We start from the raw sequence: 19,317 nt of genomic DNA, 5'->3' as shown, positions 1-19,317 counted from the left end.
ATCTTTTGAGCGGAAATTGTAAATCTTATAGTGATTTTTTGAAGTGTAATAAGAAACGTTAAGCATTATTCTATCGATAAGTTAATAAGGAATAATGTTCTGTAAAATGTTCATCTAAATTAAAACAAAATTTTGTTAACGATAGAGTGCAGATTTTAATGCGTTTTATTCAAGAAAGAGGGGGTACAGAAAGCATATTCGCTTGTGCGCGACAAGTTAGTGTTAAACGTTGCATATCGCGGTTTACAAATCACGAAACGTGGTTCGACAAGTTTAGACAATCGTCGTCATCGAGGAAAAACTGATAAAGCTGACCGTACTCAACACAGGTATCTAAATATGTATCAAAATCGCTGTAAAAAAGCGATAAGAAATCATTCACACACGCAATCTTTGCGATAACGAAACTTACGTTAGCGACAAGTAAACGTGCCAGTGATATTCAAGTAAGATTGTGTTAAGAAAACTAAGTGTGAAACGCGTAGGATCAGTGACCAAAGAAATAATGTAGTTTGAAGTTAGCACGGCATCAAAGTGAAAGTGAGACTGTACAAAGTCATATTGTTCCATTTAACTGCGTAATCATCAACGTGCGCTTATAATGAAGAAAATGAAACCACATACGATTTGATTGTTTTCCAACGTGATATGAATTTAAAAAAAACATTCACCTATAAATTGTGATCCCTTATACTGTATGAACTTTTCATTGAACTATATACGCCCGTTTTTTTTTTTAAAGAAATTGTACGTCGATACGATATGTATTCTTATGACGGAATAAGCATCGCATACATGATAACGAAGAATTTACTGAATTACAGTTAAGAATTTATGCAAGAAATGCATTACAATATATCAAATTGTAAAAATTGTAGAAAACAATTGGCATGCAAACTAGTTTAAGAACAATATGGTATGAATAAAGTATACGTATAATCAATGATATTGATGGATAAAAAATATCCAAAAAAGATTAGAGGCAGTTGTCGGTGTTTGCAAAAGGCGTAGTTACACGTTGCCAAATCAGATTCAGCGAGAACGTAGCACAGAATCGGAACTCTCGATCGAAGTCGAGCGCGTGGAATCGATCGTTGCATTTTCGACGTGCGTTCCCTTTTTTATTCCCAATAGAAGGATAAAAATTACAGTCACGTTTTGGACATAAAAAAAAATGCCACGATCGATAAAGTGAATACTCATCGATTTTTTTGTGTTAAAATACCGGCATTTGTACGAGTGTTTACGTGCGGGCGATCAAAACATCAATGACCTTGAAAAAGGAGCAGTCACGTGACCGTGAGAGAGCACGAGGATTGGATAGCGAGGCGCATGTAATGTGTATTGCGCCGTGCGCGCCCTGCGTCTCGCATTCCGTGCCCGATAGGTGGTAGAGGTTTAGCGGGGTAAAGGGGCAAAAGACAGCTACGCGACGGCAACGACGACGGCGACGAGGACGACGAGAAAGACGAGAGAGAGTGCTGTTCGCCCGTACGTTCGTGTGTGTGCGCGCGCGTTGCTCGGTTGTGTTGCCCCCAAGATGAAGTCCGACTCTAAACCTTTGTTGACAGCTCAGGCGGAAAAGGCGAATCATTACACGTAAGTAAGCGCCCGCCGGGCCGGTCGCGTACTACGTGAGAAAAGTGAGAATAAAAAATTGGAAGCCAAAAAGTGCGTGATTCAAAGTGGAGTGCAAACAAAAAAAATTAATAATACGTGCATATATGCATACGTAAATAAATAAATACTAAAAAAAGGGAGAGAGAAAACGGAAAAAGAGAGGGAGGGCCGCGAGCAGCGCGGCATCGACGCGCGCGTCAAAAACCGCCACGAAATAATGTGTAGCTCTGTGGATTCGCATTCCAGATACTTGAAGGAATTTCGCGTCGAACAATGTCCCCTCTTTATACAGCGCAAATGCACACAGCACCGACCCTTCACGTGCTTCAACTGGCACTTTATGAACCAGCGGAGGCGTAGACCGGTGAGAAAGAGGGACCGCACCTTCAACTATAGCGCCGATAGTTATTGCACCAAGTACGACGAGACCACCGGCATATGTTCAGATGGAGACGAGTAAGTTTATCTGTCGTAAACCTTACAAGTGATTTCTCCTCACAACGAATCTTTCCGTCAGAAGAGTATGCGCAATATGTGATATCCTGTACAAAATGCATCCATTTGTCATGTAGCTGTCACTAACCAATAATATTAAGCTCTCCCTTTGTTTTGCCCTATCTTTTCTTCTTAAATTTCATCGTTTTTTACTTTAAGACTTGCACGAGTCCGGTGAAATCACACATCAGTTACTTAATTTTTTGCTTTCGGCCATTCAATGCATATATACGTATACGTAAGCGCAATTAGACGTTTCTCTGCTTGTAAGGTATAAACGTAATATTTTCGTGCTTAGGAATTGTACGTAAACGAATTTTCTAGTACTAAATGAAACTGCTTCTCGACATATCGTTGAAAATCGATGTATGTTGAGGGAAAGCAACGATTCGTTGTCGCGTTTCTTTGTGTCGTTGACACGCGTGTGCTGTAATATGTAATATGCATCTGCGTGGTAACGCGTAACGACGTAACGTTTCGTCGAGAATAACCTATGTAACGAAGAAGAGGCCAATTTCGACGTAACTTTCGAGGCACACACGCGCACGCGTATATATGTATGAGATCTCGAGTACCGAAACATTGTTATACACGCATGTCGGGTTTGTATACAACGAAAAGGCAGCATGGAAGTAGTAAACGTAGCCATAACAGTTTCACATATTTATATACGTTTTACTCGGATCTTTACATTTATCGATATATTTTCATGAAACGCTTTACCTGCTTGATGAAAGAGTGACGTCACGCTCCAAACCGATCAAAAATTAATACACGTAATACATATGCTTATATGTATTCCGTGTTAACAAATACCCTTAACAAATTGTATGAATGATTGCAAAATTAACGCAGGCTGCATTTTTATAAATAGCACAAATAACAATTCAATTACGGCGTGTAAACATTCAGAACGTTTCAATCACCCCTTATGAAATACCGTTCCAGGTATTACATAATTCGTAAGCTTTCGCTTACTCATAGCCACTATTCAGGATTAAACTCGGCTGCACAAGATGACATCCCCACGATTTTTTTCTTTTCGTGTCTCACACAGACTTGCTATTTTTTTCTTTATTTTTTTGTTAGCGATCTTCCTCTTATATTTGTGATCTTTGTATAGATTTTGTTTCTAATAAATCTATTTCCATTTATACATTCATTCATTATATATATTACATATCTTCATTTGTTAATAAATATTGGTTTAATCAGCATTGAGATATTTTAGCATAAAATGCGCCCATTTTCTTAAGGCGAAATTGACCTAAATTCTATGCGCCTAAGGAAAAAAATAAAATCAAAATGTCACATTAACGAACAAGTTCGATGTTTCTACCAACAATTTATCGAATTACAATTTTCCCAAATTTATTGGCATATAATATTTTCGGGATTAATTCGATTGAATCGAAACTGAAGAATGAAATTAGGGAGTACATTAGGGAATAAATCATGTTCACCTTCTTGTGAATGTATGCTTACATGTTCGTAACCGCCATTGCTCATGATAGAATATAGCTACCGTCGGGGCTAACCTGTTGTCATCCATTATAGATAACCTCAACCTAGCTAGGTACAAATTTCTCTATGAATTCCAACATAACTGCAATTTCTCCTGTAGCCATCTTTAAGCCATGTACAAAGTAAATTCCCCGCAAAATTTTCGTTAGTCATATATACATACATACATACGTATGTACGTACGTACATGCGCGCGCGCGCACACTCATACATATATATTTGATTACTTTACGCATTGAAAGTTGTCCTACATCGAACTTAGTTGTATCTTTTTTTTTTTATATATTCTTCTTTTCGCGATGCAACATTGAGCAAAAACTAAAACGCGATGAATGCACTTATGTCGAGGTTATTGACTCGGATTTATTTGGTTACAGATATCTATACAGGATATGATACAGAATTTAGGTCACCGTTTTTTATTTATTTTATTATTAATTCATCGACATTAAAGCTACAGTGTATAATTTACTTAAGTAATCGTTCTTAAAAATGCGTATATACATACTTTTTTTTCATTATCTATATTACAAAGAATAAATTTTATATAAATTTTTTTCGTAGAAATAAAATTTACGTGAAACCTGTATCGTGAATAGTACACATCTATAATTAGTTTTAGCTCGTGTATAATAATAATGGAAAAATAAATCGACAAAAAATGCAAAAATGCATGTCGATAAAAAGTTGCTCGAGAGGAACGAATGGAATTACAGAAATTATCAGTAAACGCATTAAACATACTATCTATTATTGAAAAAAAATTGTAACCAGTTTATTTGTGACTCTTTGAAAACCGTTAACCGTTAATATAGAAGCTCATTTAAAAAATCTTCGCAAATAATACTAAGAATGTTTATGAATTGCTTCTGCGTTTAACTGCAATATTACTTACGAGATTGATGAATGAAAAAATTTTTACTGCACTAGGAGATATTCGAAAATAAAAAACTAAAAACATCTTTTTATAGAAATATGAAAATAAATGGAAATTATAGAATATTATAAACACTGCAAGCGGTTTTTGTTTATTTAAGATCGACTTGTTTCGCTTTGAGTCTCTCGCAGGTTTGTCTAATACTTAAAAAGCATGTTAGACGTAAATTAACATTGTGTTTGTTAAATGTAATTTCTTAATTGATAACTGATTTGTATATTTATACGTATAATTTGTTACGATAAGTGATGCTTTGGGATGAACACTAATTAGGTACTAATTAAAATTAATATTTAATTTATCGTTTATTAATAACCAATTTCTTCTGTTTTTTTGTTGAATGTTTGTTTAGGTGTTATACTTGTTCGTTATTCAACTTTTATTACGAATAACGTTTTTTAATATGCACATTAATTTTCATATTGCGAACAAATATAATTTAATTTGTATAGAAATTCGACAATGACTGAATAGAATTTGCCATTAAATAGCTGACAAGACCATTATAATACATTAATGAAAATACTTGCGATTGATTTTCCCTCCAAAATATCCAGCGTCTCGAGTTCCCAAACAAAGGAGCCTACTGATATTGATTTTCTCTTACGTGGCATGATGGCAACAAAGAATTATATGTGGTATCCTTATTGCTGCACCGTTTAAAAGAACGTTGATACTATTATGATGTAATTATTGCGCAAAAAGTAAAACTATTGATACAAGGTCATATTTGTTTCTTTTAATAAAGATCATAAACTTTTATTCTTTTTTTTAAATAATAGACGTTTTCATAAATCAGTAGTCACTTTTATTGGACCCCAATCTCAGATTTCTAAATTAACATTCATTGAAATAATATTCGACATAAGACCATGAATACGCGCGTAATAATAAACTGACTTTTTTATAAAAGAAGACAGTTTATTGAAACTTTTAGAAGCCCTTGAATTAAAAAAAAAATTAATTAGATGAAATAATTGAATAAATGAATAAATTGTTAATATAATTATAAATAATGACACAATTTAATTCATTTTTATTGTAATTAATAATTTATTATAAAATATATAAAATTTTATATTCTGGTTGAAGTCAGACTACAGAATGTTCTGTCCTTGATTTACAAATAAATAGAAGGATTTATATTTAATTTTCAGTTCAAAATATTATTTTGTTATGATTTGCCTCTTTTTCTTAACTTCTTATACTTTATTTTTAAGTCTATATAATTTGTTGATATATTTACAATAGTTTATATGAAATGTCTTACTAAACAGGTGTCCATTTCTTCATCGCACTGCTGGAGATACAGAAAGGCGTTACCACCTACGTTACTACAAAACTTGCATGTGTGTCCATGATACAGACACACGTGGATTCTGTGTTAAGAATGGACCTCATTGTGCCTTTGCACATGGCAATCATGATCTTCGACCACCTGTCTATGACATTAAAGAGATACAGGCACTGGAAAACCCTGATTCTGATCCCAATTCATCATCGAGTGGACCAAACATACTTGATAAGGAACGGAACTTAATGAATGAAGATCCAAAGTGGCAGGATACAAATTATGTACTCAGTAATTATAAAACCGAACCGTGCAAACGTCCACCACGACTTTGTCGTCAAGGTTATGCTTGTCCACAGTATCATAATAGTAAAGATAAAAGGCGTAGTCCACGTAAATACAAGTATCGGTATGTAGTTATTAGCAATCCTTTTCTCTAAAGAAAGAGTTTTTCTTCAACTAATAATTTTATTTGCTTTAGATCAACACCTTGCCCTAATGTGAAACATGGAGAAGAGTGGGGTGAACCAGGCAATTGCGAACAGGGAGATGCTTGCACATATTGTCACACACGTACAGAACAGCAGTTCCATCCTGAAATATACAAATCTACAAAGTGCAACGATGTACAACAAGCTGGTTACTGTCCGCGCGGAGTCTTCTGTGCTTTTGCACATGTTGACCGTGAGTGTACCCTCATAAATCGTACGTAAAACACTTATTATTACCTTAGTAAGTTCCAGGATTCTTTTCTCATTTGTTTTGATTTTGATTGCAATATTTAATCGCTTAATATGCAGTTAATTGCAATGACTTTAAATAATGCAAATTTTGGTTTACTAACTTACAAGAGTGCTTGTTGTCGCTTCTATGTAAGAGCATTATAGTATTTGTTTATCTTTGAGAATTCCATTTGATAAATGTAGGCGTTTTGTAAATGATAAATTTAGTATTCAAAATTGCTTCTCAAAATTGATATATTGGGACGTTGGTATGGTGTGCTGATGGAGCAGTGTTGCCAACAGAAGAAATGAGCCTGGCGAGGGACATGGCAGTACCAATAGATTGTGGCACCAATTTGGCAGACATTCTCAGCAATGCGCTTCCACCTGATAAGCGCACCCATGAGAAGGATAAACCACTTAGTGATAGCAGTGTAAGTTTTTTAATTGTGAATCTTAATGAAGAATATTTAATTAAATGATGCTATCAAATACTTCAATCATAGAATGGAAGTGGTGAAGTATCAGAATCAGCAAGTACTAGCAGCATTGGTAGCAATAGTTCACACAGTAAAGCTCCTGGTGCTCAACTTCATAACTCTAATTCCAATACCACTGTAAATACTTCCAATCAACAGAAGTTAACAAGCATACTTTACAATCCCAGTTCTCTCCTTCAAGTTGTAAGTTTTATTATTATAATTTTAAAATTGACCAATACATTTGTTAACTGTTTAATAATAACTGATGTAAATATTAAATAGGGTGAAATACGAAAACAAATAGTTGGTATAGATAGTGATCCTTTATTAACAAAAGCTGAAAAAGCTCAACAAAAGCAAAGTCTATACATTACTTATAGTTTAAATGGAACCTTGGGTAGTCATTCATTAGCGACTACAGTTTCACCACTTTCAAGTTCATTTTATCCAAATGATACTGTGGAATCTGTAGTAGGTAAGCTATACAGGAAGAAGAACGTAAAAAAAGGGTTATTACATGTCGTTAATTATGTTTTTTGTACTTCTAGGAAATGCATTAGATGAGTTACATCTAGATGATCCTTTAAATTTAGTAGAATCAATTCATAGGGACACTAATTCACCAATTAGCAATTCAATATCAGCAGGCCTAGCAAGTTCTGGATTATTGGGAAGTTCAGCTCCAGTTAATATTCCTGGAATGGCTGAACGTTCTGTTCTTTCTAATTTTTCACCATCTACATCCAGTCCACTTCAGCAACTACATTCAACTGGTTTTCTTACTGGATCCAGATTTTCTCATCAAGACTCAATGGAATCGGTAAATTAAAGATACTTGATATTAAATTTACTGTTGAAGAATGTTCTGTTATTTTAATATTTTATTTTTGTTTTTCAAATGATTTCAGACAATGCCATTTATGAATCAAGTATCAGATCCATTTAGCAATCATATTTCACAACTTAGCAGTTCAGCTTCTAAACTTAGCGGCTTTAATAGTAGCTTATTTGATTTTACGAATCAAGGAATGTCTCCATCTCGTACACAACCTCTCCCAGCATCTCCATTGGTAAATGCATTTTCCATTAGTCCGAGTAATACAGGATCTTTATCTGAGGTTAGATACACCCCCAGTTTTTAATCGAACATCATTGTTCGCGAATAAAACGACAAAAAAATTAATCTATATCTAATGACTTGACCGTAGGTACAAAGGCTTAGAGAAGAATTAACATCAAGCCGCGCTCAATTAGCAACATGGGATGAACGAATTAATCAAGCTAGAGCAGCTTGCGCGGCATGGCAATTAGAAACTGAAGAAGCTACAAGCAGAGCAAGAATTGCTGAACAGCAAAGAGATGAGGTAGATAGTTCGTACAGTTATATCAGGATCTAAACATGAAAGTTTGAGCGCAATATATTTTATATTATTGTATTACAAATTATAAATATTTAATTATTTTTCTATGAATTATATTCGTAAATATTAGGAATATAAATTATTGACAGGCCTTATTGAAAGTGAAAGCATTGACGGCCGAAAACGAAGCATCCAGTGGTGGCCCATACCTTCATACTCTGAGAAGAACAAATGAACTCAGATCATTATCGATAGCTGCGTTAAAATCAATTCAATCACAGCTCCGTTCGGATCTCGAACAAGTGGAAAAGGTAAAACAAAGTTGTCACGCCGGTTTGAATAGCTGGTATGACGGGCGATTCTCAAATAATTAGCTTATCGAAGAGGATGCGAAAGAATTAATTTCCACAACTACTACTACTACTACTACCTCATCTTCATCACACTATTCTCTTCTATCGATTAATCAAAAGTTTTTCATGTTACTCTGAAACGTTTCAATTGGCAATCAAGAATCTTTCTGATAATCGTGTAATTAATCTTTGCGACTACTTCGATTAATGGATACACTATAGGTAGCTCAGTCGTTGCCGTTACAGGTGCTGTACAGAGAAACGGCAACAAAGTGCATGGTTTGTGAAGAACAAAATCGCACTGTTACCCTCTCACCCTGTAACCACTACGTGGTCTGCTCGACGTGCGCTCCAAATCAACGAGAGTGCCCGTACTGCCAGACTCCGGTTGTCTCCACAAGTTAGGTCTGAATATTTTGTTAGAACTCCCGTTGTTATATCTACGCTCTTTCTCAGTAACAAGGACAAATATTATCTCAGAACTCTAATGCAAGTAGTACTAGAGCTTCATATGAAATCAGTACTTTGAATGCGATGGTATATTAAATGAACAATTAAAAGAATTGGTACTGTGGTACACGAATGATCGCAGTAGAAGAAATGAAAAAAAATTACTCAAATGTATCATCCGACTGTCGCCAAAGTGAATATGGATGTGATAAGACTTCGTGTGCATACGTAGTTTTCTATTTGTCATACTTTTTGTGTCAACAGTCACGCTGCTATATAGCTGTTTATAAAGATTCCAATGTCACATCCTTTATATTAAGAATTCATATTATTGATCTTGGAATGGAAAAATACTTCGTTTAGAATATATATAATTCAAAATACATTTATTAGCCAGGGTGCTAGCTGGAATAGTTAGCATTTATAATACGTATGTGTGCCAGTTACACACATGTGGCGTGAAGAAAGAAAACAATGTAATCATAATGATGATGGACAAAGTTTTGGGACCTCTAAAGTATATATTTGTTTAAAAATTGAAATATCATAATTAAACGCAACAAAAATAACATGTCCCGCGTATAATATTTATGGGATAATTTTCCTCACTTACTGAGCTGTTAAACGTATGTCACGCAAAATGATATTTCTATTGTATTTAAAATTATATTTAAATAGGATTTTTCAATTGACCCGTACCGTCGGTAATAAATATTACAAGTATTAACAAATTTTATATCTTTGGTTGAAAATGTAGTATTGATGAAAAAGTAGTACTATTATATAAGGGACATATAATTTTTAGATTTTTATATAAAGTAATAAAATTGCTCATATTTATAGCAAGAAACAAATTGAAATTCGTAAAGGTATATAAGAAAATAATACATTTAACAATTTCATTGTTAAAAGAAAAAATATATGTATTATTTCGAGTTATTGACACTCTTATTATTCTTTTTGTTTTTTCTTTAAATCTATATATATTTTTTTCACCCTTTGTAATTTCTATAAGATATACTTAAATTATAATTCACACAAAAAAAATTTTATACTTTGGATACATCGAAAAACATAATAGTAGTTAAAAAATTTTATATAAATATACTTTCCTTTCTCTTCATAGCTAGTAACATTGATTATAATATAGTCATGTACACATTTCATGCTTTTCTGTACACGTAATACACTACTTTTTAAAGTTTAAGTATGCTTAATATATGTATTTACATTATATATACTTACTATTGGGATTAAACACTAAATTAAATAGTGTGTGATAGCAATGAAGGAATGTAATCTACTATGAGTATGTTACTAAATTAATTAAACTCAATGTTTGTGTTGTAACTTTTTACATTTTAGGTATAAGAATATTATGAATATCTAGGATTTTTCAATTTAATCAAAAGAAAGATACTATGGTACTATTTATGATACCAGCTATATGATGTGACATACGTATTACAGCTCAATGTGACATGCAATTAATTATGCATGTCGATTAGCTTTTTTCAATCAAACGCATAAACTGCGTTTGTATACCGGCTCTATGAATATTTTTACGTTGAATATGTAGCTGGTAATTGCTATTATTAAAGCGACTATGCATTCATGATGAAAAAGGTAAACTATTGCCTAAAAAATGACTAGAATAGATAGGACAACATTATCAAATTTTTTCCTCATAGACATAAAATGTTATAATAACCAATTTTAAAGACTATTATTTAATGTTAACAATATAATTAAAATTATTTTAAATGTATAATACCCTGCACAAATTGCACTTTGAAGAACAAATATGTATTTTTTATTGCTAGCTTTAATTTTTCTTTTCATGTAAGTCTTGAATCTTGTTAATGCAAAACGATATTTCAAATAAACACGAAAAATGTGTTATACAAATTTAACTAAAACCAGCAAAGGGTATTATAGCAAACTTTACTTAATTATTTAATTATTTAATACTCAACAATGAAACTAATTGTTTCTTTTTCTTCAATTACCTTCATAGTTTAGTATCAAAAGTGAGGCCAAAAAAGAAATAAATGTTTTTATTAGGTCCGTTTTTATTGCAGATTATTAATATTAAAGTATAATAGATGTTACTAAAAAAAATACAATTTGTATATATCATGGTATAAACGATCTACCGTCGAGATATAAAATTTCAAAAAGATGAAAAGTACGGTAAAAATACGTATAGAATATACGATATTAAGAAAAATCGAGACTTTAACAAACAAATCAGTGTAAAAAGATATTGTTGCAAATACAAAATATATATATTATATTCCATCTCGTGTGTAATGAATATATATAAAAAAATATTTTAGTTTTCCCTGAAATCTCGTAAATACCATGATATAATTTTCAAAATACTATTTAGAATTTAATTAATTAAGTACTATAATGCATTTTTCAATTGCGTTTTTAAATGCATTCTTTACGAGTACAACAATACATTGGATCAAAAAATGTAATTTGAAGATATTTTATCTCAAATACCATTCTTATATCCTGATTCCTTTTAAATCGTGTGAATGATACTATGAACGTTATATTGTTACTCTTACATTCAGAACTTTGAAAATATTCACCACCTTCTGATAAAAATAGTAGAAAATTAAACAATTAAGATGCTAGCTCATGAATAACGTACTTGTAAAGAATGCTGGTTTTACCGACTTCTTGTAATCACAATGTTACCTCTATAGTAGTTGTATTTAAATTATGGTAATACCAACAATGAAAATGAATTCGTTTTCTGTTTTTAAATCAAATAAGTACTTGTTTGCGCAATAGGGTATTATGATAATGTACAATAGCAAGACAAGGAAAAATCTTTTTTTTTTATTTTGTATAACATTGAGGTACATTTATGATTACAGCAAGTTGCGTGAAAATCTAGGAAAGATATTCTGGAATGATATAATATTAAATATTATAAACAATTACAATATATACTATTTTACTTATAACTTAATAACATGATTAAAATATTAATTATTAAGAACATAAATTATTGTGAAAGCAACAAATTTAATTACAAAATAGGGTAATAGGAGAGTAACAAAATAAATTAATTAGCTACTATTGTGTACTAAAGAAAACATACAGTTGAATATTTATATAGTACTGCCCCAGTTGTTGGTTTTAGTGATAGTTTTCATTTCAAAAGCGATTTACATTTTTGGCACATTTACATTTTTATAAATTTAGTTGTTAAGACATTTTTTAATTATTTGTTTATAAAAATTAATTTGTATATTTGGCTCAGTTTAAAGTGTATAGAGTGAAAATATGTCCAAATACTATAATACTATAATACAATGTTTAATACACCCAATTTTTTAAATACAATCAAAAACATTTATAAATTACTAAAATATGTTTACATATTTGATGATATAATTAGATGAATTTCTTTGAATATTGCACAAAGAAAACCAACAATAGGGCAGATCAAATTGAACAATATATTTTTGACAAGTTACAATAATACAAATACAACGCGTTACATACTCTGTTTTGTGCGAATGATTCTTCTCCTCTGTTGAACATTATTAGAGCCAGAAAAACCATATTACGAACGTTTGTTTATGCACTAGTTGAACATTACAGAGATTGCCTGTTATTTCATTTTTTGTGAGGATTCGTGATCAAAGAAAAGGGCAGATGGTTCCCTAATGTCGAGGAAGAATTATCTGCACATTCCAGAAGGCAAAACATACACATAATCATTAGATTACTGTACAATAAATGAATTGCATAAAATAGTAATATGTAATATCTAAAAACAAATTTGCTGAACATTTATATTACGATTTATAACTAAAGATACTTGCTATAAACCTGTATCACCTTTAATCACTTGTAGTTTTGATATATGACTAATGCATTTGTTATTTAGATAGTAGCAGTACGAATTCCGATAAACGAGTACTCTGTCTAAACAAAAATTGGGTTTTATTTATCGTAGAATGTGTTCTTGTTTGCAACAATGACTGCTCAATATTCTAAAATATAGTGAGTAACTTCATTTTCTTCTTCTAGTACTATTACTTCTACTATTATTACTACTTCTTCTCTTCCTTTTTCTTTTTCTTCTTCTTAGTCTTTTACTTTTAATCTTTTTACTCATTTTTTTTTTTCCTGCAAACGTGGACACATTGTTGATAATAATCCGATTTATAGTGTCTCGTATTATTGCAATTATTATGTAAACGTATGCTCTTTGAAATATTCGTATTATTGTCCGTTATAGTATTGCAAAACTGCTTAGATTGTAAACTCGTGTGTATTTTGATTGTGCGGACTTTAATTGGCGATTCCCTTCAATTATGCTAGCGATCTCGTTCTTTTCATGATAATACATTTTTTATCAGACTGAAATTAACACTGATGTACGCAAATAAAGATCGAGTTCTACGGTACTAATATCTAAGCATTTTTGTATTAAATACGAGGTAGCAAATGGCTGTACAACTGTGATTATGCAATAACAATTTCTCTACTTAGATCTTGTCATTCGGTATGTCGGTATTTACGAAGATTTAAATATTTTGCATATAAAAAAGAAGGCTGTAAACATTCAATTATGTGATCATTCATTGAAGAGTCTTTAACACACATTTTGCATGATTGAATTATAGTGATATTGACAATTAGCTATTTGTTAAACTAAGAAAAGCACTTGCACATCTGAGTATAAAGTATAGCAAGCCCATACAACTTTTGAATGATACTAATCAAACTATATTAAACTAATAAGAATCATGAACATATTTCAGTAACATAGAAATAATTTCATGCGCATTATTTTGACATGTCCTTATGAATTTGCATTTTAAATTGTATGCATTGTAATTCTTTGCAGTTTTACATTACTGTATAATCAGTTACAAATATTAAAGTAACTGCTATTACTTGTATTTGATAATCTAAAATCTAGAAATCTAGATTTAGATGAATATTTATTCATACTTTAATTCAAATAGTACACTATGTCGCAAAGATTAAAACACTTATTTTAATGAAAAGATAAGATTTCATGATTTTATATACATTTTCTTAAATAATGTATCAGTCATTTGCATCCTCATATTTTAACGTTAATGCCTCGTGTCAAAATAATGTCAGAGAATTGAGACAAGGATTCTTAAATTCTTTAAAAAATAAGAACAATTGGTCACTCATTATTCCAAAATTGATGACAGGTTTTAAGTAACTTTGATCAGATTCAAGGATTGACATAAAAGAAATATGCAGAAGTAAATAAAACAGTAGCAGTAAAGTGTACAAGGTATAATCTGTAAACAGTACTATTTTTAAAAAACTGATGAAAGTAATAAAGTTACATTCTGCAAAAAGTGAATCTGATCTATTAATGTTTCTAATTTCTATAGATAATTCTGCATTACTCATACGATGGAGGTTGAAGCAATTTCATGTTGTTTATTACTTTGTGTTGATCTCATAAAAAATGTCAAATGTGTAAAGCTTGTCACATTGTTAAAAAAGATGATGTTCATGGTAACTAATAACTATTAACATGTGTATTCCTAAAACAATGTTAAGTTAATTCTTCGAATATATAATTAATGTTGAAAGCAACTTCAAAATGTACAGCTTCATCTCTGCTTTAATATTATAAAGATAAAAGAAGAAATAAAATATATTGATACAAAATTTTTTATATTTATAATAATAAATCAATGAAGCTGTATTTTCAATTTGCAATCACATCAACCAATCGAATGTACCTTAATATAGTAAGTTAAAATTAATATGGTACTCGCATTTTATCTAACTCTGTAAAACTTGATTCAAAAAATTATTGGTGCCGACTCGATTTCCGCCCCCGTAGGTATGCAGGATTATGTGGAAACACGCCCGTTAAAATATTTTAATATTTTCGCAATATTACAACACCGTCTTCCGGTACAATAATATTTGCATAGCCTAAAGTGCAGTAGTAAACAATTTAAAATATTGCGAAGAGAAAATATTTGTAAATTCTATTATTAAGCTTGTCATGTATAGGCATCGTTTTTCTTACAGTGCAAAGAAACAAATCTAGAAATGTTTAACATAGACAAAAATGGTATATTCATATTATATGAAGCATGTATATTGCGATAATAAATATTTTATTTAAATTGAACTGTTGTACGAACGAAAAAATATTTTCTGAAACTTGAATATTCCATTTTCTTAAAATACAAATCCAGAAAATAATACAAACTGAAACTTTGTAACGTAAAAGGAATAGGAATGTCGCTCGTACAACATTTTTACAGGGTGACCTAATTTGTTATAATGTTCTAAACCAAAATACAATTTAATGTATACTTTGTAAAACCTCTTAAATTTAACACAGGTCGTCAAAGTGCAGATTGAACTACAGTATACTATTCTGTTCGTATCATATAATTGCAATTATAAATAAAAAAAAGAGTTATCATACAGAGGTAAATATCTAGTAGAGTGTATTACAGACGTTTTACTTAGGCTTTACTACTGTGTCATTTTAATCTGTATTATACACATTACATAATGTACATTATAATTATTATATAATAACAATATTATAATAAGAATGTTATTGTTAACTTTATAAAAGTTGTATATGAAAATTTATTGCTATATAGACCAATATTGTATTTTGACGATCCTAATTGTCTTTTCCTTATTCTGTAGTGCAGGTACAAAATGTCTGATAATTTTCTGTACAATTTCTTAATAATTTATATTTCTTTTACCTTCTATTTATGCAGAAAATCAATGTAAATTGAATGAATCAAAAATTGAAGAACAAGCAACTCAAAAACCTCAGAGCAAAGGCGTCCATGGTCACCCTGGTAAAAGAATATAAAATAACTGAAACAATATTTGCAAGATAATAATAATAGACCATAAAATAATTAGTGGATATTTAAGATTGTTCTGGTTGTGGTTACTTCTGTGCGTACATTTTATACTATTATTCTAATTCTGTATGTTCTGAACTCATATCAGTGCTAGTTTTTCTATGGATTCAAATTGTATACGTATCTAAAAATTATTCTAATCAATGTATGCTGAGAACTTACAGAGTTTATCAGAGACGGGCAAAGGGCCACAATAAAAGAAGTAATAATTCAAATTGTACGCTCCTATGAAATAAAATAATTTTATTAAAAGACTATATTTGATACATAATATTTGTGAATGATAATAAAAAAAATAGTTAGTGAATGTACAATAATTCATAAGTTTGTTTAGAAAGTCTGTTTAAAAGTATGTTCATATAATTTAGAATATTTGACACCAAAAGGACAGTTAAGAATAACTATTCATGTAATTAAAAGTACTACAAAAAAATATAATGAATTGATTTTATAACAAATGAATTTGTCAAATATTTTAATTGAGTAATGCTCGTCTCTGTTACATAACAAAAAAATAACGATAAAACTCAATTATCTTAAATTGAAGTTGATCAAAAATACTGCCAATAATAAAGAACAATGGAAGTATAAAAACAACCAGAAACATCATTGTGAAATGATGACTGTGTGGTAATATTATCATATACTAAGCAACTTGTAACATAGAATTTTAATATAGCGTTTCATGTCGTAATTCAATTTTTATAAAATGAAATGGATTTTCCCATTCGACATCGAAGATGAGGTATTTAATCCAAAAAACATTTTGCTATTCATTTTACATTTTCTGTACTTTAAAAATAAATTATCTTGAAATTTAAAGTTCAACCAAAATGGTAAATCACAATTGCTTTATGCTTGATTTTTATATTGATGAGAACATAATTATTAGTACTTGCAAATTATGAGTGTGATTAATTAATTACGGGTTACATGTATAATCATCTAAGATAGTTTAAAGATATTTTTCACACTTGTAATTTGTAACTATGTATCTACAATTAAACGGAAAACATTTTACTGTCTCTTAAATATTAATTGAATAGGTTATAATAAAATGTTCTTTATGATCGAGTCGAATGGTAAACCTTATATCATATAATTAACAATATTTGGTATTCCAATTACAAAAGAAATGTTTAGTGTTATAGATCATGTATGTCATTGAAGATGTCAAACAGTATCTTTCTTATAGATGCTGAAGAACGGAATGTTTTGTAATTTACTAATAACTTTATTATATATTAAAATTGCATTTATGTGCTAGAAGCTTAATGTAAAATGCAAAATTACCGGATCGGTTGTTCATCGCCTCTTAAATTTTCTTTCCGTATACAAGAAGATAAACAAAGACAGAGAAATATTTCTTACTATGTATATACATTGTTTTACATAATTCTGATATGTTCTAATTACAATAATATTATTTTATACAATTTTGTGTACAATACGTAAAATATTTCCGAATAATTTATGTTTTCTAATATTAAAGTTAACAAATTTTGAAAATATTAATTTCCCATATCATAAAATCAATGTTAGAATTTAATTCTAGTTTTTTTTAAATTGTTGAACAAATGAACATTTTATTTGTTTCGAAAAATGTCTTAAAATGGAACAATAGTTTTAATTAAACAAATTGGTCTCGGTAAAAATACAATTCTTTCATTTGTAGTACAAAATAATTTTATATAATGTCACAATATAATATTGACATTTCAAATGAAAATTTTTTAAAGTACAAAAGTAATATGGGCTTGCGTTTTAATCTTATGTCCTGCCAAAATGACGCAATTATTCGCAAACCAATAGTAGTGTTTGCATAACGTTCAAACAAGTTTTCGTATTTGGATGCATACCGAAAGAAAGATTGTAATGAAATGTAAAAAAAAAACGCAGTAAAAACTTTTTGTTATCACGAACAATTGTAGTAAATTCTAATGAATGTCAGTACAAATTGAGTAATAAAGAAGAAAAAAAAGCATCATTTGTGTGCAACTGAAAAAATATATTAACAACTCGTATTTTTGGCAATACAATTTTAAATAATGATTAAATTAACGTAGCGGTAGCTAGAATATTAGTGAAATAAATTTTGTTCTAAGATTTTCTCGATGACTGAAAGTTTATACATACATATATGTGTGAATATATGTATATGAATAATGATGACGATGATGATATGATAATAACTATCTCATGGCGTAATTTGTAGAACTAATGTTCATTATTGCTTCTTATGCTATTATTAGGTAGTGGATTATAAAGATGAATATTGTAAATCAATAAAATTGATCATTTGAAAAATAAACTATATTGATAACTTGTGTATCATGATGTTAGTAAAGTAACTTTTATTTAAATAATGAGTAGATATAAGTATTCGAAATATTGCCGCATACTGTACTACGTATGTCAAATTAATAGCGATGGGTTTCAGATATTACATACATAACAAAATGCAAGGAAGCAACACGAAATGTAATTAGGTTTCTTATTCAGCAATCAGTTATTATTTCTCAATAGTATTTTTCAGTTTTATTATTAGAAGTTTCATTTTCGCTATTTCTTCCTTGAAATAGTTAACCTTACTTTCAAATAAAACACTAATCCATTATTTTGAAAAATGACATATATAATACTAACTATATAATTATTATCTTAAAAGTCTCATATTTTACGGAGTACAATTTATTTCTTTTCTGTTAACGTGTATATAGACACGAAATTTTAAATTGTACATGCGGTTCTTTGAAAATGTATTAAACTTATATCCAATTCTCATTCGTTTGGATCAAAATATTCAAAGAAAGATATTTAACATATAGTGTTATTTCAATGTAATTTTTGCACGTTACAAGTGTTATTTTAATTATTACAATGTGTTTAATTATTAGTTTGATATAAATCACTTTTGACTTTAATCCTTGCTATAAAAATATCATTTTATACCGTGAAATATGTATTGTGCTCTTCGAATAAAAAGAAAAACAGTGTTTCTATAAAAATTAAACTTTACTATTTACATTTCTAGATGTGAATACATTATATACTAAATAATATATATGTGCATGAATCAATGGTCAAGTATCTAAATTATCTATACTGATTCCAAGGTGTAATTTTATCGATCAACATTATCAATCT

General features: G+C 30.1%; 1 protein-coding gene across 8 annotated transcripts; it reads left to right on the top strand.

Moving 5' to 3' along the window:
• Unk (RING finger protein unk) lies at positions 1-10,008 on the top strand. Of its 8 annotated transcripts, none has more exons than XM_076304586.1 (12): positions 1-1,599; positions 1,867-2,076; positions 5,854-6,276; positions 6,349-6,572; positions 6,881-7,023; positions 7,096-7,272; positions 7,354-7,546; positions 7,620-7,891; positions 7,980-8,141; positions 8,280-8,435; positions 8,582-8,743; positions 9,032-10,008. In XM_076304586.1, the coding sequence occupies exons 1-12, from the start codon at positions 1,541-1,543 to the stop codon at positions 9,188-9,190; spliced, it is 2,340 nt and encodes a 779-aa protein (XP_076160701.1). In that variant the 5' UTR covers positions 1-1,540; the 3' UTR covers positions 9,191-10,008. The 8 variants fall into 8 exon arrangements, with proteins under 8 accessions (XP_076160701.1, XP_076160700.1, XP_076160699.1 ...); XM_076304585.1 differs by having other exon boundaries at positions 2-1,599; positions 6,349-6,551; positions 6,896-7,023; positions 7,980-8,189; XM_076304584.1 differs by having other exon boundaries at positions 2-1,599; positions 6,349-6,551; positions 6,893-7,023; positions 7,980-8,189.
• Positions 10,009-19,317: the final 9,309 nt, after the last annotated feature.

The sequence above is a fragment of the Ptiloglossa arizonensis genome, chromosome 2, assembly GCF_051014685.1.
Source record: "Ptiloglossa arizonensis isolate GNS036 chromosome 2, iyPtiAriz1_principal, whole genome shotgun sequence".
In the NCBI taxonomy this organism is placed as follows: Eukaryota; Metazoa; Arthropoda; class Insecta; order Hymenoptera; family Colletidae; genus Ptiloglossa; species Ptiloglossa arizonensis.
This window is presented reverse-complemented; position numbering and strand designations above follow the sequence as displayed.